General features: G+C 33.1%; 2 protein-coding genes across 3 annotated transcripts; both read left to right on the top strand.

Moving 5' to 3' along the window:
* Nucleotides 1-1,926: 1,926 nt before the first annotated feature.
* Nucleotides 1,927-7,139, top strand: LOC133284636 (F-box protein PP2-A15-like). 2 transcript variants are annotated; one of them, XM_061481700.1, is made up of 3 exons: nt 1,927-2,463; nt 2,591-2,709; nt 6,534-7,139. In XM_061481700.1, the coding sequence occupies exons 1-3, from the start codon at nt 2,158-2,160 to the stop codon at nt 6,994-6,996; spliced, it is 888 nt and encodes a 295-aa protein (XP_061337684.1). In that variant the 5' UTR covers nt 1,927-2,157; the 3' UTR covers nt 6,997-7,139. The 2 variants fall into 2 exon arrangements, with proteins under 2 accessions (XP_061337684.1, XP_061337683.1); XM_061481699.1 differs by having other exon boundaries at nt 1,927-2,478.
* A 6,968-nt stretch (nt 7,140-14,107) lies between these two features.
* LOC133284672 (homeobox-leucine zipper protein ATHB-22-like) lies at nt 14,108-15,853 on the top strand. Its single transcript, XM_061481738.1, has 3 exons — nt 14,108-14,198; nt 14,553-14,875; nt 15,602-15,853. The coding sequence occupies exons 1-3, from the start codon at nt 14,108-14,110 to the stop codon at nt 15,851-15,853; spliced, it is 666 nt and encodes a 221-aa protein (XP_061337722.1).
* Nucleotides 15,854-23,079: the final 7,226 nt, after the last annotated feature.

Raw genomic sequence — 23,079 nt, 5'->3', positions numbered from 1 at the left:
TAGCATTGCCATGCTTAGGGTTGTTCATACTTTTATCTAAGTCATTTGGTTACTATTCATGATGATGTAAAAGTTAAATTTGATAGTTGATGTTAATGTAATTAAATATACTCGAGGTTCTTGGTATGTAATATTGATGTATGTGATGAAAGGATTTAGGCCTATTTGGTATTGAGGTTGTATATGGTTTATATATGAAAATTTGATAATGACTTGAGATGTAAGCAAGCTATGGATAATACCTTGAATTATAAATAATGATAAGAATATGTCTTGCAATTAAGGATGTAAGTGCACCAAGGTTTGTTGGGCCTTTGGATGTCATTCCAATGTCAATTAGGTGAAATTGAGTTAATAAGATTAGTTGTTGAAACAAATGAATCCTGCCGAAATTTCCTGAAAACAGTAAGATTTTTACCCTAACTTTGGATATTGATATCTCCCTCATTTCTTGGTCAAATGAGATGTGGGAGCTACCATTTTGAAGCTTAGGATGTCCCCTACTTGTACTATAATATGGGACCATTATATGTTGTAGAACTTGCCCAGAATAGAAATAAGTGCAGACTATCCTGTTTCATAGATTTAAGGGCAACCTTTATCAGCCTTTTTATAAATTCAATATCTCTCTCATTTTTACCCAAATTAGGCTTATGATATATAAAATTAAAGATCAAGGTATCTACTAGAATATATTAAAATTTGGAAGCAAACAGATAAGTAGAACATCTACAATTTCAAAAATAATAAGGGAACTTGATGGACTCGAAAATGCAGCGTTGACATTTTTAATGAATTAACTTACGACAAGCATATCTGGAGTTATAGAACTCCAATTGAGGAATGTGATACCTCGTTGGAAAGTTAGAAGAGTCTAATTTAACACACTAAAATATGAGATTTTATGAATATGTAGTCCATCTACAATTTAGAAAAACCGAAGCCAACTCTGTTTTAGCAAAACGTCAAATTGTGTAATTAAGCTTTGTTAGTTTATTGAAACCATCTAGCAACTTTAAATCCAAATTATATGATGTTAAACTATAACATTTAGGTTTCCGTAATAGTTTTGAGTTATGATCATTGTTTGTAAAATGTCTAATACGATTGTTTTAAAAAAAAATGCAACCGTTGTTAAAAAATAAATTTTTTTCCTATATTTTGTAATGAACTGCTATGATTATAACTGCATTTAATATCATAATAGATAATAACACACCACACCTTTCAGTGTTACATGATGCATTCCATGTATTAGGCTTTAATGGATGACCTCGTGTCAATTTCGATAATTTCTTTATGTGGTATTCTTATGAGATTAATTCTTTTTATTTTTTAACATAGCTCGCTTAGCAATCTGTGTCACCTTTGAAATTTTAATTTTTATTAAAACACTTCGAATTTTATATTTTTTTCTTATAAATAATGCTTATTGTGTTTTAGGATTACATATGTCACTTTAAATCAGTGTAAAATAATAAGAAGTAATGTTATCAAAAAAAATAAATAATAATAAGAAGTAATTAAATAATAAATTAGCTTTATTAATCTTATGTTATAGTAGAGTAATTCTCTCCTACTATAGAAATATTTATGAATAATGCCTACACACTTATAAAAATAAAAAATAAAAAAATTTACACAGAAATCAATAAACGTGTAAAAAAATATATTCTTTTGTGTTCCATAAAAATAATATTTTTCATAATAAATATTGTCTAAATTCGAAATAAAAATTATGTTATCTACATCATTATAGCGTTGCTGTGAATCACTGCACTCTGCCACGTGGTGATCATGCAGATACTATCGCGAATCCGTAATATCTGCCGATGCACCTTCCCACTCAGAATCACTTGCCGTCCAGTCCAAAATAATATTAAAATACCAAGTCCCACCTCAGCTTCCGTCACAGTCCCAATTTTCATTCCTTTTCCGGGAAAAAGTTTTAGCAAAGGAAAAAAAAAATCGAAATCAAAATCAAAATTAGAAGCTCACCCGACACAACAACGTCACAACTTTGTTCTCTCACCTCACCGAAATCCTTCGCACTCCACACACACAACGCTTGCTTTCTCTGTTCTCTTTTCTCCTTCGGTTTTCGCTATTTTGCCATGACTATGACTTGAAGAAGAAGGCGCGAGGGAAGGAAGAGGCATGGGTGCGTCGCTATCGAACCTGGGGACGAACGGTTCAACCATCGGTCCAGGCCTCGGGGACATACCAGAGGGCTGCGTGGCCCGCGTCTTTCTGCACCTGACTCCGCCGGAGATTTGCAATCTGGCGCGCCTGAATCGCGCTTTTCGCGGCGCCGCGTCCGCGGATTCCGTTTGGGAATCGAAGTTGCCCCCTAACTACCAAGATCTGCTCGATCTGGTGCCTCCGGAGAGGCACCAGAATCTCTCCAAGAAGGACATTTTCGCGCTTCTCTCTCGACCGTTACCTTTCGACGACGGCCATAAGGTGGGTGCTCTTCAGGTCAGTTTTTTTTTCGAAAATGAAATCAGGGTTCTCTGGTATGGAATTTAGGGTTTTTGTTATGTTTGGGGATGGGTTTGTTGGATGAAATTGATGGTGGAGGGTTTTACAGGAAGTGTGGCTGGACAGGGTCACGGGAAGGGTTTGCATGTCCATTTCGGCAAAAGCGATGGCAGTTACTGGGATTGATGACCGCAGATACTGGAATTGGATTCCCACTGAAGAATCTAGGTTAGATTCAGAGATCTTAACTTAGCAGCTTTAATTTACTTTCACATTAGATGCTGAAGATGGATGTGTTTGTTATTGTTACGTAACCCATTGGGAAGGGAAGTGTATAAGAGATTTTAGTAATGAATTTGCTTCCCTTCCTTTAAATAGATAAGGGAGGGTTTTGGAGGATTACGTGATAATCCCTCATTTTCACCCTTTGTTTTTTTTTTTTTTAATAAAAAAAACTCCCAAATAAGTGGAATGTGTACTTAAAAGCATAGTTGTCAATAGCAGCTAGCGGCCAGTAGCGGCCGACCCCGAAAATGGTATAGCGGTGTAGCGGGTAGCTGTATTACCGCTACGGTGAAGTATTAATTCCATATATATTATACTAACAGTCAAGAAACAAGGCAATACCGCTTTTAGTATTAATGCCCAAACATAAGAAGTCACACAAAATCAAACACATAATTCCACAATCAATGTCAAATACAAGGAACATAAAGGAAGGATCCAAAATTAAACACAACTGAACAATAGAATTGTCAAATAGCCAAGTACAAGAAGTGAACTAATAAAGAAAATCATCATCATCTTCGGATTCTCCATCAAATTCCAACATGGGGAGTGGTGTAGCGGGGTAGCGGGTAGAGGTATTGCTACTATGCTACGCCGCTACCTTCCGCTACGGCCAATGTCGCGTAGCGTCGCAGTTTGTAGCGGCCGATCGCAGCTACCCGCTACAGTAGCGGTTTAGCGGCGCTACGGGCCGCTACTGACAACCTAGCTTAAAAGTTCAAACCTTCCCTTCCCATCTTTTCGGCACTTGTCCTCCGTCTAAACATTCCCTAAAATGATGTTAGAAAATATGCTTTTTCTTATATTTGAAGTTAAAGTTTACACGTGCGTGCACACAAACACACACTCCCTTACGTGCTTCAATTAAGCACTTTGTAATATAGTAAAATATAATTGATTGCTGGCTTTTCATGAATGTGTGTTAAACTGATTGTGCATTGGAAGAACATCATCTATTTTGGTGCTTATTTGACATCTTTTGTAGGACAATGTGTAATTATTGAAATAGAATTATTCTTTATATATTTATGTGGCTTTAATCATGATATACGATAATTAGGAAATGTTTAGTTTGTGCATGATTACCGGACCAGATTCTGAAAAAAAAAGAAAAGGAAAAAGGGAAAAGTTTCTGTTGTGTCATGATGTAATGGAAGTTGTTTTGGATACTAGATGAGCTTTAGGGAATCAAAGCCGCTGAGATGCGATCTCAGATGCATTTATCTTGCTTTCAATCTTAGGTATTCTTTGCTCTGCTACAAATTTTATATTTCTTTTGTTGTTTTGATTTTGTACTTGTACTTGCCACTCTATAAAGTTTATTGTGAAAATGGGCCTTTGTTGGGAGTGCTGAAATTGAATTATAAATCAGAATACTGGAAGGTAAGAATGTTATGTTGGTTTTCCATGAGTTCTCGAATAATGGGGTAAGGTTGGTGGAGGAGGATGTTCAGCAGGTTTATCTTTTTCAGCTTGGCCTTAGATCAAGTGTGTTTTATAAATATAAAGAGTAGGAGATGGATTACTAACTTTACCTATGCTTGGAGTAGAAAATAGGAAGTTGGTGATTTCCTGCTGCTTCACCAGGCACGGAAGTCTCTAGCAGCACATGAAATCATAAATAATATTGTAGACAGCTCCATGATGTCAAATTCGTTGGCTTTAATATTAGATTTATGTGGTTCAAAAATGCCTAAAGCTTTGTTTTTCCTGGCTATAGTTCATTGCTAGTGATTAACACAACTACCAAACCCATCCAGTCAACTACCTGTTTGACTGTTAGAAGGACGTGTGATTTTGAGTGCCATCTTCCTTAAATAGTACTGTTGATGTTGAATATTGGAAGGATAAATGATAAAATGTTTGACTGACCTTTCTTGGAATTCTCTCCCTATGAACTGAAGATCTGTTTGTCATATCTAAGCATTGGCTGTGAATCCTAGATCATTATCATGGAGGCCAATATGCCAATCATACCAGTTCAAGTTAAAAGTCAAAGATGCTATCTGAAAAAGCCCTGGTTGCGTTTGTTGGGTTACTAAACTTGCAGTTCATTTCACATATTAAAGTGGGTTTTATTTGATCTAGAGACTTGAGATTAACTGTGCGTACTCGAAGTTGTATGTTGATCTGACAAGAACTTCTCTTATGTTAATTTGTAATTCTGCATTTAAGTTAGCAATGTCATTATACACATGGATGGCGCCTTGTAGTCCTTGGGGAAGATCCCCCTCAAATTTCATATAATTCTTATTTTTCAATGGCAAAATTTTAATTTGGCCCCCTAGCCATTGCAATCAAGCTCCACCCCTGATCATACACTTTAAGGTACTTGTTTGCTGCAGTTTCCCTGAACGAGCTTTGTATGTATGAGTGAAATCATGAAAAGAGCTTTTATCCTGGTTATGCGTTCAATGTGATTGATATTTGATAGTGCAACTTCTAAAACCACCTATTTGTTAAATATTCCATTCAGTCATTAACTCTCATTTTAATATCCAAATTCTGTTGATCTAACATCAGGTTTTTAAATTGTGCACACAATTTGCTTATCGGTTTCATTGTTGTGTCATGTCAGATTGGCTTTCCTTGTATGTTTTAATTGCTTTATGCTTCTCTTTTTGAGAAAGTGAAACTGTATACATTTTCTTTTTTATTGTATCCTGACTAATTTATCTAGCTAATGAGTGTTGATATTTAACTTGAAGAAATAGGATAATATTTCTATGATGTCAAATGCATTAGGGTCAAATATAAGATTATATGCTAGTTTGTAGATTATTACTTGGTGATCATGTATTGGTGTTTACTTCCTGATGTTCTATGTTCTTTGCTTTTAAATGCTCCCCTTTTAAAGTTGTAAAACCTTATATGTAGTGGGGATGTTAAATTGTTGGGTGATGCTTGGTTTAATTTTGTATTTAAACATGTACAAGAACGACTTAAAGCAATTCATAAAACTACTTAATTGGATCGTGCTGATCTCCCTCTTCGAGCCAAACTAAATGACATAGTGATCTCAGGTTAGTTCCTTAGTTTGGGCTCTTTTATTTGGCCTGTGTCAAATGTAAAACTCATCAGAATTATATGGACTACTTGGCAGCCCTATTACTATGTTCTTTTATTCATGCAAATACTTCCTCGGCTAAATTCTAGCATTATTTTACACCAAAAAGAAATCTATTATTGAATATATGAAAGCTACATTTGTGCTTAAAAGAAAACATATCAATGCATCATAAACTCATAATTCAAACGCATGTGAAAACAATTTGAACTGTATACTTCTGTACTTAGGAATACATTCTATAATCTGGATGAGGACAAATTTTTGCTGTTTTTTTTTTTTTTTTTGGATAAACCATTGGTATCCTCCACGGGAGGCATTTTAATTATTTGTGACTTGGGATGATGTTTCTCAAGTATATTTGTATTTGGTTCCAATTAGATTGGTTCACCACATTTTGCATCTTTGAACTCAAGTTCAACTGTCCATTGAAATACTCAACCTGATTGAACCAAACTAGCCATTCTATTAATGAAGCCAATGTACCAGAGGTTAGTTTGCACAACCTAGATTAGTTTATGGATGCCTCTAATTCTCAAAGTCACATCTTAAATAATGTTAATTTACTGCTTATATTTTATTGGTATTTCTTTTTGCAAATTATAGCACTCGTACAAATCATGGTGTTGAAGCTGCTTTGTTTTCCTTTTGTTGTTGTAATCTGTCAGCATTCTGTTACACCTTAGACGATTTTCAGGTTCAACACTGTGGCATATTTGCAGCAAATATGGTGGTTTGAAGTGGATGGGGAGGTAAAGTTTCCATTTCCTGCTGATATTTATACTCTCTCCTTTAGGCTTCACCTTGGACGGTTTTCCAAAAGGCTTGGACGGCGTGTATGCAATTACGAACACACCCATGGTTGGGATATAAAACCTGTGAAATTTGAGTTGTCGACTTCAGATGGTCAGCGGGCATCCTGTGAATGCTGTTTGGATGAAACTGAGCTTGATAATGGATATGGAAATCATAAGCGTGGATACTGGGTAGATTACAAGGTAGGTGAGTTTGTTGTCCGTGGATCAGAACCTACAACTGAAGTTAGATTCTCCATGAAACAGATTGATTGTACACATTCCAAAGGTGGGCTTTGTGTAGATTCTGTATTTATCATACCTAGTGATTTGAGAGACCGAAAGAGAAGAGGCATTTTGAAATAGCCACATGCAGAATAGGAAGTTTGTTTATTTAGTGATGTTAGACATCTCAGAATACTCTGTTGGGATCTATCATACAGGTTATACTTAATGAACAAAATTGATAATTGGGAGAATGTCATGTGTTGCTGGGTTTTTTTTTGGCAGTAGGCATGTTGTAATCATTTTTATGTATTTAGTTGTTTCCTTGTTCTATACCGTTGCCGGATGAAATTGTTTTCAAAAAAAAAAAATTGTTAGCTGAAGTTATTTTTATTATTTAGTATTTTCCACGTTTTATTATTAATTTTTTGTTCTATACCTAAAGTTTCAAGACATTGACGTGGTCATAGAAAATAGATCATTTGTTGTAAATTTCACGTCCCATTTATTTGATGTTTGTAAAGAGATTTTTCTCATCATGTCATCTTAAAACAAGAGATGAGATGATGCATCATGGGAAATTTATACATTGATGTGAAATTTAGGTATGAAAAGATTCACTCTCGTCGATCATATATGAAGTCAAGACGATATAAAGACAAGATGAGTTATGGTCGTAATTACATATACACTTTTTGTACGAAGATATAAAGAATTGATAGTATAAATAAATATTTATGTATGTGGTGATGATGGTAGGATAGAAGTTATAGTAGGATCCCTAATAAAAGGCGATGAAGGTGGTTAGTTACGGGATTTTTTTATTTTTTTTATTTTTTTGTAATGGGTGTGTTTTGTAAGGTGAGACTGAAGTTGCTATATATAGGGTAGAAAATCATTGTAAGGGCATCTGAGATATTTTGGGACTTCGGGCATTGAGAGAGTTCAGGGGTTCTCTAATTCTCTTGGATTTATCTTCTTTTTTCTTCTTCTTCATCTTTTGCTATTTTCTCTTTGTAAGGTGCCATTGTTGTAAGTTTGATTGTAATCTTTCATTGTTTAATTAATATATATCTGTAGTTTCATTTCTTTGTTGTTTCTTTTACTAAATCTGTCATTTGTATTCTATCAGAGTTATATTACAATTGTGGACCGAAATTTAAATAAAGTAGGGTAGGGATAACAGTTCTCTTATTTCTACACTTTGAAATGCTAAGCTTGAAGCCACTGGTGCAGTGGTAAGGAATTTGAATAATTTGTATTAGGTTATGGTTTTATACTTTTCATGTAATATAAGAAAAGAAATTTTTCTACGTATCATTCGATTTCCGTGCTGATATAGATTTCACTTATGACTTTTTTTAATATATGAGTTTTACATGTTTTTTGTCTCTATGACATAAGAAGTTCCTTCTCATATAACATGAGAAATGTTACTCCCTTGCGTTATATATTCAATTCATGCTATTGTATTAAAAAAAATATGCTAGGCTTCCCTGCAGCAGTTAACTATGAATTAATTATTAGGTAAGACATTAAGTTATTAGCTTTTCAGTTAATCATACATGTTTATTGACTATCATTAACTAGTGCTGGTCGGGTATAAGATTTCAACCTATGGTTTTGAAACTAGGCCGGTCAGTTAAACTAACTTTGTATTCAAATTAAACCTGACCCGGACATTGACCTGGTTGAGTACTGGGTTATTGGTCGGACCGGTGGGTCACTGGTCGGACCGGTTAACCCGGATATATATAGATATATAAAAATATGAACATATAAATTCAATTATATTCTTCATATCTAAAATGAATTAAACAAGTTTCATTAAATAAGTTCAAAAACATGAAGTATAAATAAATAAAAATGCATACTATTGCTATGTCAATTTAAATTGCAACTCAAAATCTCCATAAACATAGACATTGAACTCATATTTTTTCAAATTCAACTACATTAAAAATGACATATGTCACATTCTCTTAATTTATTATTTCGCAAATTGCTTTAGTATTGGAAGTTGAAATCTGAGGTCATTGTAGAAGAGTATACTAGCAAATAAAATTACAAAAAGTTCTTAAAATGAGTTATACATTTTTTTTGGCAAGATGAAACAATTTTAGTTTTTTAGTTTTTTTTTTAAATGCATGACCCGTCTGGGTCACTGGGTCACCGGGTCACAGGTTTTGACTGGGTTTGGCCGGAATTTGACTGGGTTAATGCATAACCGGTCCAATGACTGGATTGTCGGGTTCCGGATCAACCTGGCCAGGTCGAGTTTTACAACTATGATTCAAACTCTGTTTTAAACTTGTTAGATCATGAATTGACTATAATTTTTTATTCAAATATTATGATCACAATTTAATTATAAATCAATTTTTTACCCAAAAAGAAATTATAAATTAATTAATTAAATTACTTGATCCTTGACCTTTAACTGTAAAGTACAGGTTCAACCATTAGTTCAATTTATAAAACATAGATTTCAAATGCAAAATACACATTTTTGGTAATAAATAAATAAATAAATCTGTTTTATTTAATTTGATCTTGATCTACTGTTTTTTTTATTTTTATTTTTTTTTTTGTAATTTTGTTTAGTAATATTTTGTTCGACATGGCTAAATAAATATTTTTTCAATTTGGGATAATAATGAAAAAAATGTCTTATTCAAATGTGTTACGGAAAACACCTTAGAGTTGTATCAACGTTTTCGATTGATTAACCAATTCCGAAGAATTTGACAGCTTGGGTAAATTAAATAATGCTAAGGGGACAAAATTGGAAGGAAAATGTGTAAGGACTAGGGACATTTATCAAAACCATCCATCAACATATAACATTTATAAATGTCAGCTTGGGTTGGATTTATTTGAGTAAAGATCATAAACAGTAAAAAAAGATAATGGGAAGAAGACCTTCAACATTCTATGCTTTTAGCTATACTTTTTTTGGCAACAGTTAAGGTAGATTGGTAAAATAAAATCGACCAGTGGATCTCATAATAATATAGGATAAAAAAAAGTAAATTAGATGGATGACTGGGATTGTAAACCTACTACCTGATGAGTAGAGCCGGCAAAACGAGCTCAGCTCGGTGGGCCAACCTGCCCAACCCGCCAAACAGGGCGGGGCGGACTGAGTTTTTCAACCCATCTCAAAAGCAGGATGGGGCGGGGCAGACTCATTTTTTTGGCGGGTTGATGGCGAACATAGGCGGGCCGAGGCTAGTCAGTGTAAAATAGGCTCGGGCTGGCGGGCCAACCCGCCAAACGGGGCGGGGCAGGGCAGGTTGAGTTTTTCAACCACTTTAAAAAACGGGACGGAGCGGGCCTCATTTTTTGACGGGTTGATAGCGGGGTGGGATGGGGCAGAGCGGATCGCCCACTTTGCCACCTCTACTGATGAGTATGGATAAATTAACATAACAAATTGGTATATAAAAAGGATTATTTTGAGAAAAATATTTACAAAAATGGACCCAATGTAGTAACTGCTAAGGCATCCCTGACAAGGTAACTTGACCCAGCAATGCTTTTGAATGGCAACTGCAATTTCCACCATCTTAAATGCTGGGGGCGCAGTAGGCTCAAAATCATTTTGGGGACCATTCACAAAGTAGAATAAAGGCTTTGCTTCTTTAACAATTGCTGCTTGACTTAGTGTTTTTCAGGGATGTGGTACCAGTGCCAAAACTCTCTCTCCCTCTTGAAGAACATGAGATCTGATGTGTCACGAGATTTTGATGGAGCTAAGTAAAATTTTCTGATGGTGCTATAGGAGAAAAACTTCAATGAACCGACCGAATTCAGTGTTCTTTTTTATTAAAAAAGAATTATTTTTAGAATTTAAAAGAAATATATAAAAAAAAGGAAAAAATGTATGTTATTTTAAAGAGGTAAAATTGTGTCATTTTAAGATAGAGAAAGAGATAGATAAAGAAGGAGAGAGTTGACAAAAAAAAATAAAGGTGTGAGTCCCACATCTTTGTAAAAGTGAAAGAATATAAGTTGTGTCATTTAAAAGTATAAACACTTTTTCCATAAGAAAATAGTTAAAAAAGAATCCCCCCTCCCTTTTTTTTAATGAAAGGGAATATCGAATTCGATGGTTCCGATACATTACGATTTTCCAGTATTACATATTTAATCTTTGATGATGGTTAATGGGGTTTGTCAAAAAGTTTCAAAAGAGTAAAATGAAGTCTTCAATACATACTGAACTAAATTATAAATAGATCAATAGAAATTTCCAAAAAATAAATAAATAAATTAATAGATTATTTTATAAATGCTCAATACTTATTATAATAGATAAATTCTAGGACGACTACATTTAAAAGCCACTTAACTTTTATTTTTTTCTTTCGTTAACTTTTAACTTCTTCTTTTTTATATGCATGAACTCTTTAACTTTTTTACTATCACTCGTATCTTACTATTTAGCCCTACTGTAAATGACACTCAACAACTCAACGAGTGTAATTCATTGGTAATATATAGGTTGAGCAGGTGAAAAGAAAATTTGAGTTTGATTTCATTAAATACTTCTTTAGAAAGAAAAGAAAAACTTTAAGTATAACTATAACTCGATAGTTGATTCAAAGAGTTAAAATTTATGAGAATATTCAAAATTAACTCGTTTCAAAAAAATAATTAAGTTCATTAAAAAAAGAGAGTAATTTCACTATACTTGAAGAATTTTATTATTCTCATTCTAGGCACTCTAACAAAAACATATTTTTTCATTTATGGTTATTTACCTTCATTAATTTTTGAACGTCTCGGGTAAAAGGACCAATGCTTTTACTTGTTTTTATAAAAGTAAAGCTATTCTGACACTACTTACACACCTATACACGTCATAGCATTTGATTTTTAATACATTCACTCTAAATCCATGGGAACTTTTACCACGTAGATCAAATATCTGCACCCTTACTTCGTCTTTTCTCTTTCCGTCCGCTTATAAAACAAGAGTAACTACAAAAATAGCATAGAACCATAGAAACATTGCTTATTGTACTTATCGAGCATAGGAGGAGTCATCAACTGCCTAAAAAAATAGAAAATTTATTGGAGGTAGGATATTTCTACTACTACTCCACTACCACTTTAATTACCATTGGATTCAAAAATTATTTTTTTTTTCTCTCTTTATTCAACTTTTCCTTTAATTAAATGGTGATTAAAGTGGTAGTAGAGTGGTAGTAGAAAAAATAAGTAGTTAGAATATCCTAACTCAATTTATTGAAAAAAAAATTAAGATTTGAAAAAGAAAAATCTCTATTCTCAATTTTGATTATTAAAATAATAAAAAATTCAACCACTAGTAGATAAGGATTTTATATTGGTGTCAAAATAATTTCAAAATGCAATTAAAATAAATAAAATAAAATAAAATAATAATATTATTGCAAAAAATAAAAATAGAAATTTAAAAATCCAAAAATAATATACTCATGCACATGGACACACAATTTTAAATCAACCCTAGTCATTTCACTCTACTTAATACTTAATTTTCTATAAGGGTGTAAATGGACAAGTTGGATGGTGTGATTTATAATTTAAGTTTTCTAGAATTTGTAGAAAATTCATGAATAAAATTTTCTTAAAATTCTAGAATTTCGAGTAATTTGTTTAATAACTTCTCAATTGGTTCTCACATGTGGATAGGATTTAGTGGTTTCCGTTACCCGGTTCTTCTCAACATGTCCTATTAAGCATGTGATGTTCTTGTCATGAGAGTTGAGACACGAATAAAAGAAAACAACTTTAAACAATGCACAAGTAGAACTTGGATGCACCTTTGTCTCATCTATCTCTTTCACCATTTCTCATTGCTTCCAACCTTCTGCTTTTATTTCTAGCAAGGTACAACAAAAACAGAGTCCAATCTGTTAACATAGCTACCACACAAACACACAATGAATTGCATTTGCATATCAAATTTCAAATATTTTAAACCCAACCCATATCCCAATTTTATGCAAGCTAAGCACAGAAAAATCTAGAGACAAGAGAGGTGAAAGAGTGAGATTGTATCAGCTTTCTTCTCTGCAACACTGCATCGTTATAATTAAGGTGAAAGGGAGAGGAGGTTGAAAGAACAGAGATGAGCCCCAAGTTCTGTTTTCTTTACCTTCCTTTATTTGTCTCATGTGATGGATGCAGTGGTGGCAGGTTTTGTGTACTGGTCACCCTCTTTTGAAGCCAAATGAGTAGTTTTCCTATGTTGGTATTTTTTTTTTTTTTTTTGGAGTTAATCCAATCTCAATTACGAGTTGGCTCTTTCTGATATCTCCATAAATTTTGATTCTTTGAGCCGACTATGAGATTAATTTAGAGTGCAGGACGGGTCAGATATAAAGATATTTAAACCCCTCTCAAAAATAACATATGTGAATCGAACCAAAGTCTTTTCATTTCCAATTATTTAGCTCCTTGCTACCAACTCAGCTACCACCATTTGTTATTCCTATTAAATTGACTCCTTGAAACTCATTTTACCTATGCCCATATGATTCATTTTGTGGATTCCCTTGCCACAGTTTTTGTCCAAGAGAAAGAATTAGTACTGCCCTATAATATTGACGACTCATTGCATTACCTTAGAAAAGATGGTAACACATCTAAGTATATTTATCCTACTCATTTTTTCTTATGGTCAATGTCACATACTTATTTTTATTTTAAGAAATATGCACTAGTGAGTAGTAAAGATTGAATCCAATTTTGGGGGATTGCAGCACAATGAGAAAGGAAGACTAAAAGAGTGGATTCAGAGGTCAATGATAAAAAAAAAAAATGGTCCCCGGTGAAGGTTGCCTAGGGGGCAACTGACATTTTTGCATTCCCTTTTTCACGCCTTGTCCTTACCGCTCCTCTTTCTCTGGTACTGTCTCTGCATTAAACACAAAACTTTGTTGCGCCCCAAAAGTGGAGTAGGAAGTAGCTCACAAAATTCACAAGTCTTTGTGACACTCTCTCTCATTCCTCACTTCCCCTTGCACCCAAAAAGAGAGGAATAGAACCTTTCCCCCACTCAGAACTCTAGTGCCACGCCTCACTAGCACACTTAAACACTACTTAGACTAAGCTTCACACACCTCTGACCTCTCTCTATCTTCTCATCACTGCCTTTGTGGTCCATCATATTCCTCACCCAGTGAGGACCATATAAAGACAGATAAATTTTTGGGGCTTGAATTGAAGGTAAAGAAGAAACAAGAAAGTGAAGACAGATATGGAGTGGAATGGGAGCACAAGAGGGTTTGTTCCTAGAGAAGAGTCTTCCTTAAGCTTCATCTACAACTATAACTACAACCCATATCCAGGTAAAAGAACAAGATCAAAACACTTAGTATTTAATTAACTTGAATTTCATCAAGTTGCTTTTCTTTTTGAATCCTCATATAGTTTACTTAATCGTTGGAAGCTATTAACTTCTAGCATGTAACTTAATAACCCCTTTACATTTGTGGACTATTTCCAATGTTCATTTTTGTAAGTTTTCACATGAATAGTAACTTGAAGCACAAGCAATTGCCCCACCATAATTATTGCTTTTCTTGAAAAAGTCATATACGAAGTAGGTATTTTTGTTAAAAGTATGTTTCAAAACCACATGTCATGCATATGATATTCGAACATGGTGAGAACTCTTCACTGAACCCTTTCTATGTGTTAAGGAATGGAAGTGAAACAACAAGCATTGTCCGAGACACCTCCAGCAATAATGGAAAAAATGAACTGTGGGAACTATGAGAAGAAGAAGCGACTAACAAGTGAGCAACTTGACTCACTGGAGAGTAGTTTCCAGAAGGAGATAAAGTTGGACCATGATAGGAAGATGAAGCTTTCCAAAGAGTTAGGGCTCCAGCCTCGCCAGATTGCTGTTTGGTTCCAAAATAGACGTGCAAGGTGGAAAACCAAGCAACTTGAACACTTGTACGATTCACTTAAACAGGAATTTGATGTCATATGCAAAGAAAAACAGAAGCTTCAGGGAGAGGTAGGTTAACACACACATATATATATATATATATGACTGCACAGTACTCTCTCCCCATGTAGCTCTTGCAAGTTGCACTTATAGACACAATTTACGGAAGTAGATCCTCCTCGAATGTGATATGAGTTTATATGAGATAAAGGGTAAAGGGAAAATCTTGGTGCATATAAGACTCCCCAAATTTTTGGTACGGGTGAGGGTCAATTATATGTCGTGTTATCTTTATATTTTTGCAAAGAGACTGTTTCCATATTCGAACCTATAACTTTCTAGTCACTGGTGGTTATCTTACTTGCTGCTCCAAAACTCGTCATCAAATTTTTTTAAGGGAGTACATGTGGGGGTTAGAACCCATGATCCCAGAGCCATTGATATGAGTTCATGTGAGATAATCTAGAGAAATCATTTTCTCACTCTCATAAGGCACTCTTCCTTGATTTAACTTCAAATGACCTCATGTCACGTGATAGAGGATCGCATTTTACATTTGTTTGAACTATTATGTATGTGTTTTACTTCTAAATGTTTTTGCTTTTAAAATCCATAACACTGCAATATCTTTTATGTTTATATAAAAGTTTTGAACATAATGGTCTTCTGCTTCTTGTTACCAAAAGTACTGTTTTCATTTTGCTTATTCTTGGCGTGTTGGTGCAATATATGTTGAAGTGTGAACTAGATATTCCCCCAAACTAGTTAATTCCTTTAGCTTGTGTGACTGTGCAGGTTATGCAGTTGCAGGCTATGCTGAGAGACCAAGCTTCGAGAACACAAGTATCAACAGGATATACAGAAATCTCTGGAGAAGAAACAGTAGAAAGCACATCAGAGGCTCTGCGTTGCTCCAACAAGTCACATGGAACGCTTCATCATCAGCAGATTATTGAAGAGGGAATCTGTTCTTTCACTTTGGAGGATTATAACACAGTTCCTGTAATATTGCCTAACTGGCCTGCTGGTGTTCCTTATTATCCTTAATCTGCTAGGAGTTTAATGTGTTTGAACTTTGAAGAACTTTTTTATGTGAGTGAGCTTAATTAACTCCATTGGTTAGATATATAGATGTAAAACCCTTTTCCTTAGGAACTGACATTAGGATCCAAAGAGACATGCATGCATATTACTGACCCTAGGATTGGACATATTCAAAGGGTGGTTCGATTATAAGAAAATTTTCTCCTATACTCACAATACATGAGTGGGTCCCATCTTGACTTTTTTGTGGACCCCACTCATGAATTGTGAGTGTAACATGAGAAAATTTTCTCATGTAAAATGAGAATATATGGGAATTAATTTTCGTATTTTGCATAAGATAAGAGTAATGTTCCTACTCTCACAAAAGGAAGAGAGAGGAGAGAGAATAGGAAAAAGAGAAAAATTTTAAAGTGGATCTCACGTAAGATTTGTTTGTGTAGGAGGATTGTTTTATCTTATGTAATATAAGAAAAACAACCCCCTATATATATATATATATATAAATATATATGTATATGGAGAAAATTATATTTACAAACTCTTAGGGTGTGCATGACAACTTTCTCGGAATCAATTTTTTTTTAATTTCTGTTCCCGGGAACAGAAATGGATAGGAAACTCGTTTGATAAAATCGGTTTATTTTTTTGTTCCTGGGATGAACCAGTTTATTTTTTGTGCTGGGGAACAGAAAAAAGAATCAAAAAAATTCTGCTTATTTGATTCTGGGCACAGAATGAGAAACACTTATCTCTCTCAATTACTCTTCACCACTACCATCATCACCACCGCCACCACCATCCTGACACGACCACCGCTACCATCATCGTACCATCACCACCACCTCCACGTCACCACCACTGTCATTACCACCACCACCACCACCACCACCACCATTATTACCATCACCATCACTATCACCACCACCACCACCATCATTGTAGCCATTGCCATCACCACCATCACGCTACCACTACTACCGCCATCGCAGCTGCCGCAACCACCACTACTGCCACCACCATCGCCACCATTATCACCATCATCGTTGCGGCCACTGCTGTCACCGCCACCATTACCATCATCGTCACCATTACCATCATCATCGCCATCACCGCCACCATCACCGCCACCATCACCGTAGCTACTACTGTCACCACCACCATTACCACCGTCGCTTACGCTGCTACCATGTCATCACCACTATTGCCATCGCCGCCACCACCATTACCACCACCATGCCATCACCTCCACCACCACATCCATGACACCACCACAACGCCACTACTACAACCATCGCTGCCGCCGCCACCACCACCATCACCACTGCACCATATGAAAAAGAAAGTGATGATCCGAAAAAAATTTATGCTTAATAGAAATGATTATTAATTATATTATTTGTTGTGTTATCAAACGCAATTCTCATTCTCGGAATAAAAATAAAACATTTATCAAACACATTTTTTTTCTCATAAATTGTTCGAAGGCACAGAAATCGAAAAGAATTGTTTCTTTTCAGAAACAGTGCCAGTGAACAGAATGGTTGCCATGCACACCCTTACAAACTACATGAAGTATGACCGGTCATACTTCAATCTTACAAACTCTTACAAATTACACTAAGAATGACCGGTCATACTTCAATCAAGAGTGTATGACTGGTCATACTTAGTGTAATTTGTAAAAAAAATTTATAAATGCATCATTTCCATATATATAAAAAATTAACTCCTTGATGATAATTTCATAATAACATGTATACGTATATGCAAGGAAATCCAATCTTCTTTGCTGAGAAGGACTCTATTATAGTATGGTCTATGGACGCAGTAAATTAATCCAGACCTTACCGAAATTAAAAAAGTTAAATTAACTTCGAGAATTACTCTGAATATTTGAAAATTGGGTTTTTTTTTTTTTTAAATGAAAAAGTAAACCAAGCTGTAATTTTCTATTCAAATAAGAGCTGTCAAAAAGCCCATCTCATTAGGCTTTAATTGTGTAGGTTAGGGTTAATTGGGCCAAATGAACTCAATAATAAAAGTCGCATGGGTTATGAGTTAGGACTAGTTACTGGGTCATCTAAAATTATAATTTCAGCTGGAAAGGCTGTGCAGATCCTATTGTCCCCTCCCGTGGGGTGTAGGAATTTACTTAGTAAGGATAGTTTGAGTGCTGGAACCCATAGAGTAGCGTTGTAACCTTTGTTGTATTGCTGTTATTCAAAAAAAAAAAAAAAAAAATTATAATTTCATAATTCTTTTTTATATTTAATATATTAAAAAATATTTTAAGAAATAATCATTTAACGCTTATAAATTATCTCTGAATACTTGATGAAAAACATCCAGCTTGACAGTCTAAGACAGTGAGGCCTCAACAGACTTGCACACCACCGAAGACATAGCTAGCCTGTCATTTGCATGCCCTATTGCCCCCACAATATAGCTATCTAACTTCATATTTGAACACCAGGTAGGAAGCTCCAGAATTCATCCTCTAAAAGCTGCCCTCGGGTCATAACATTATTGCCAATAGATCTGTCAAAAAACATGTAAGGCCAAATGAGTTTTAATAATAAAAGTTTGCATGGGCTAAAAGCCCTATATATTAGGGTCATCTAAAATTATAATTCTATAATTTTTTTTATCATATTCAATATATTAAAAAATACGTTAACAATTAAATATCTAATACTTTCTTTACATATTTTATACAAATTTTAATTTTTTTATAATTTAATTTTTTTAACAAAATAATATTTGTACACAAATATATAGATTAAAATATAAACGAAATTTTAATATAAGTGAAAATTTTAGTTACTAGCTTTACTAAATTTATTATTAAAGGATGTCATCAAATAAAGATTTTCTCACCAAGAGTCATAACAGAATACAACAATTCTAGTGAAAAACTAAAAGTAACGATGGAAAAATGATCTTAATACCAATATTGAATAACTGCTCTTTTGTATGCTATATAATTGAAAGTAAAACCATTGATTTCCTTCCACGTCTATTACTGTTACAAAAAAAAATAGTTATTATTATCCAACATATTATTAAGGTGCATTGTATACAATATGTTGCAATATAAATTTGGATATATAACATGCTTAAATGTCAATAGGAAATTTTATTTTTATTTATGCGCAGATGAAATTCTCTATTGAAACATATCACTGCTAAAAAATTTATTTTTGTTGTAAAATATTATGAATGACCTTTCACATGGTTCATAACATATGACTATTTATTTTTCATGACATTTGATGTATTCTACAACCATCACACTAATGATGCGTTGAATTGTAAAATACATCTAAGTGGAAGTATTGTAAAATATTATGAATGACCTTTTACACGGTTGATAACATGTGACTATTTGTTTTTCATGACCTACAACTATCACATTAGTGGTGTGTTGAATTGTAATTACTCCCCTGATTAATGTTTAGAGTCCTATATAAGCACATATCTTAGATGGACAAAGTAGTACTTGTTGAATTCAAAATATAATAATATTCCTTACCTTTAAGAGCTCATACTCGCTCTTATAATTATTCTTACTCTGATTTTCTTTGGGAAAACTTCAAAAATTTCCTATGAGTTTTCTCAATTATCCTTCACCCCCTCACAAATTTTTTGAATCATTTATATTCTTATTTAAATTTTTTTTATCACTTACCCCCTTGACTTAAAGTTTTTTTTATCACTTAGGGGGATAAATGATAAAAAAAATTTAAATCAAGGGGGTAAATGATTCAAAATTTTGGGGAGGGGGTAAATGATTATGAGGAAAGTTATAGGAGAGTTTTTGAAGTTTTCCCATTTTCTTTCTACACTTCATTTTCTTTTCTTTCATATTTCACTTTCACATATATTCTCCATCAAATTCACAACAATTTTTACTTATATTATGTTAGCCCAAATCAACAAGTGATTTATGTAACATTTTTGCACTATATCTTGTGCGCACAAATATAATAGTTTGCCCCACATTCTCTCCTATTTCAAATATGTAATCTTTTATCACTTTAATCTTAGAGAGCTCATCACGATAATGCACTTTATATTTATACAGCATCTAAAGATAATTCTTCTTTCTACACAAAAAGTTTATTATGATCCTGCTTAACTATCCTCAAAACAAAATTCTTGACAATGTCAATGTATGTAGCAGAAAATAGAGGAACCTGTACATACACAAGTCAATCAAAATCTTCTTAGATAAGAAATTTTTTTGAAGAAAACAACTACATCACATAGAAGCAGACAAAACATTTGAAACACATACAAAGCAACCAATCTAGGTAAAAAGTTCATTTAAGTACATATGCAATGGTTCAGTTCATTCAACTGCGGATACAATGGTTCTGGTTCACAAAAATAACAACAAACAATTATAATTCCCTTCAACGTAGATTCAAATTACATTATACCAAACCATTAGCATCAAACAAATTAACATTCAATCTTCATATCTATGTAATATTATTTGATTGAGCATGATGTACTATGTAAAAAACTCTTCATACTTTTTTCTATTCTTATAAGATGAATGAATCGCTTTACTCTGTTTTAAATATCCTTCGTAAGTTGCATAAGGACCGCATGGGCCAAAAATCCTATGTGTTAGGACTAGCCACAGGCTATCCAAAATTATAATTTCATAAAAAAAATTTATCATATTCAATACATTAAAAATATGTTAACAAATAAATATTTAACACTTTCTTAACATATCTTATACAAATTATAAATTTTTTATAATTTATTTTTTTAGTAAAATAACATTTGTACACAAATATACAATAAAAATGTAAACAAATTTTTAATATAAGTGAAAATTTAATTACTACCTTTACTAAATTCATTATTAAAGGATGTTATCAAAAAAGATTTTCTCACCAGGAGTCATAACAGAATGCAACAACTCTAGTGGAAACTAAAAGTAACTATGGAAAGATGATCTTAATACTAGTATTGAATAACTGCTCTTAGTACATTATATATTTGAATGTAAAACCATTGATTTTCTAAAACTACTACCGTTACAAAAAAAACTTTTTAGTTATTATTATCCACAAAATTACTAAGATGCATTGTATACAATATGTTTCAATACAAATTTGGATATATAACATGCTTAAATGTCAATAGAAGATTTTATTTTTATTGATGTGTAGATGAAATTCTATGTTGAAATATATCAATGCTGAAAAATTCATTTTTGTTGTAAATATATTATAGATGACCTTTCACCTTGTTCATAACACGTGACTTTTTAATTTTTATAACTTTTGATGTATTCTATAACCATCACACATATTAGGACCCTATATGGTAAATCTTAATTAGAGATTTAATTTAAGGATTTAAATATCATAATTAGATCCAAAGCGTGATTTCGAGTATTTTGACAGTAATCATGACTAGGTCATGAACAATGCATTCTGCCGGATGATCTGCATGGTTGTGAATCAACCGGTAGAGTTTAGAATGAGTAAAATGAATTTAGAGACCTAATTTGGAAATTCTGATGCCAAATATGAGTTCAGAACAAAAAATTGTATAGTCTGGCACTTTCCATGAAAATCTCATTAATAATGTTTGGTAGGCCAAAATTTTTTCCGGGAATCTTGAGTTAATTTTAATGTTGTTGTGTGTTAATTTTTCTACCACATGAGAAAAAACAATTCCACCCCTTCAATAATAATCTTCTCCAACTATTTTACATAGAAAAGCAAATTATGGAAAAAAAAAATTCCCAACCATATTTTTACTTCACCTCTTACCAAACATAGACAAATAATTTTCCAACCTCATTTTCTTAGGAAATTTTTTTTCAACTCTTACCAAACATGTGATTGTGAGATTAAAAATTTGTAGTGTGTTCTCCTAAATTATTCTTAATCTCTTTTTTAGCTATAAAAAGAATGAAAGGACATATATAACTTTATGGGTATCTAATTTAGTGATAATAGATAACATGATTTATTTATGGGTTCGCCTCTTATGCAGCAATAGCATATGAAATTTTTTGTAGCAAACATATTTACACATGTGGATTCTGACATTTAAAAAGAAAGAAAAAAGTCAGGATCCGCATGCGTAAAATAAAATCAAGAACAAGCTTCGAAATAAAATAGAAGACCAATTTCTTGATGATTCTTTGATTACATACATTAAAAAAGAAATTGTTTTGAGTTTTAACACGGATTCAATTATATATGAGTTTAACAATAAGAAAATACGTAAAATAAGAGTCAAATGATGTGATCTTAATCTTTGTAATAGATTTCTTTTAATTTTTTTTATATTAGGTCTATATATATTTCAAATTTTTTTGTTTATAATATAATATTTTTTATTTTCGCCCCCTGTCATTAGAATTCATGCGTCCGCCACTGCAGATGAGGTGTCAAAAGATCCTACCTCTATATATATATATACCCACAAAATAATTAATTAATTAAAGTTATGCATATATGAGTTCAAACTCATTGGTTGCACTATGAATTTTCAATGTTAACACTCAATATGATATCTGCTATGCGATTGCATAAAGCGTATTAAAAAAAATAACAAAATGTACTTATTCATACATACATATGAAAATTAATCATCTCTTGTGGCGTAAGATTATGTAAAAAAAATCTGTTATTTAGATATAACTTGATGATTACTAATTTTTTACCCTTTATTGTAATATATTTTTTATCAATATTAAGTTGTATCTGGAATCCTCTCACAAGATCAATTTTTTTCCACAATTTGCAGGCTATAAAGAATAAATTACTTAAAACGATTTGGCTTTGGTGGTCTTCGCTGGCAAAGGGACAGAATCAACAAGAGAAGATGTCTTGTAATTATTCATAGAGGCCCCCAATGAGTGAACAATGATCCACTACAATCAGGCCTGCGGCCTACTAACTTGTAAGAGTGAATGATAAGTGATAACTTGCCAATTGAAACTAACCTCAAAATTCCTTACCAACAAAAGATAACATAATCCACTAGAAAAGAGGTTTAATGTTTATCATATTATAAAAAATAATTTTATCTCTTACATACATATAAAAGTGTGTGGGGCTCATGCGAAGAGAAAAGAGAGAAAAAAAAATATGGATCTCTCATACTTTTAGAAAATAAAATTATCTCCTACGACAAGAGAAAATTAATCCCAAAAAAAATACCATAAAATTTTGCAACATTTTATCAAA

Source organism: Gastrolobium bilobum, unplaced genomic scaffold, assembly GCF_033153095.1.
Source record: "Gastrolobium bilobum isolate Gb01-03AN ecotype WA unplaced genomic scaffold, APGP_CSIRO_Gbil_v1 utg8088, whole genome shotgun sequence".
In the NCBI taxonomy this organism is placed as follows: domain Eukaryota; kingdom Viridiplantae; phylum Streptophyta; class Magnoliopsida; order Fabales; family Fabaceae; genus Gastrolobium; species Gastrolobium bilobum.
The sequence above is the reverse complement of the archived record's forward strand: the minus strand, read 5'-3'. Positions and strand labels throughout refer to the sequence as shown.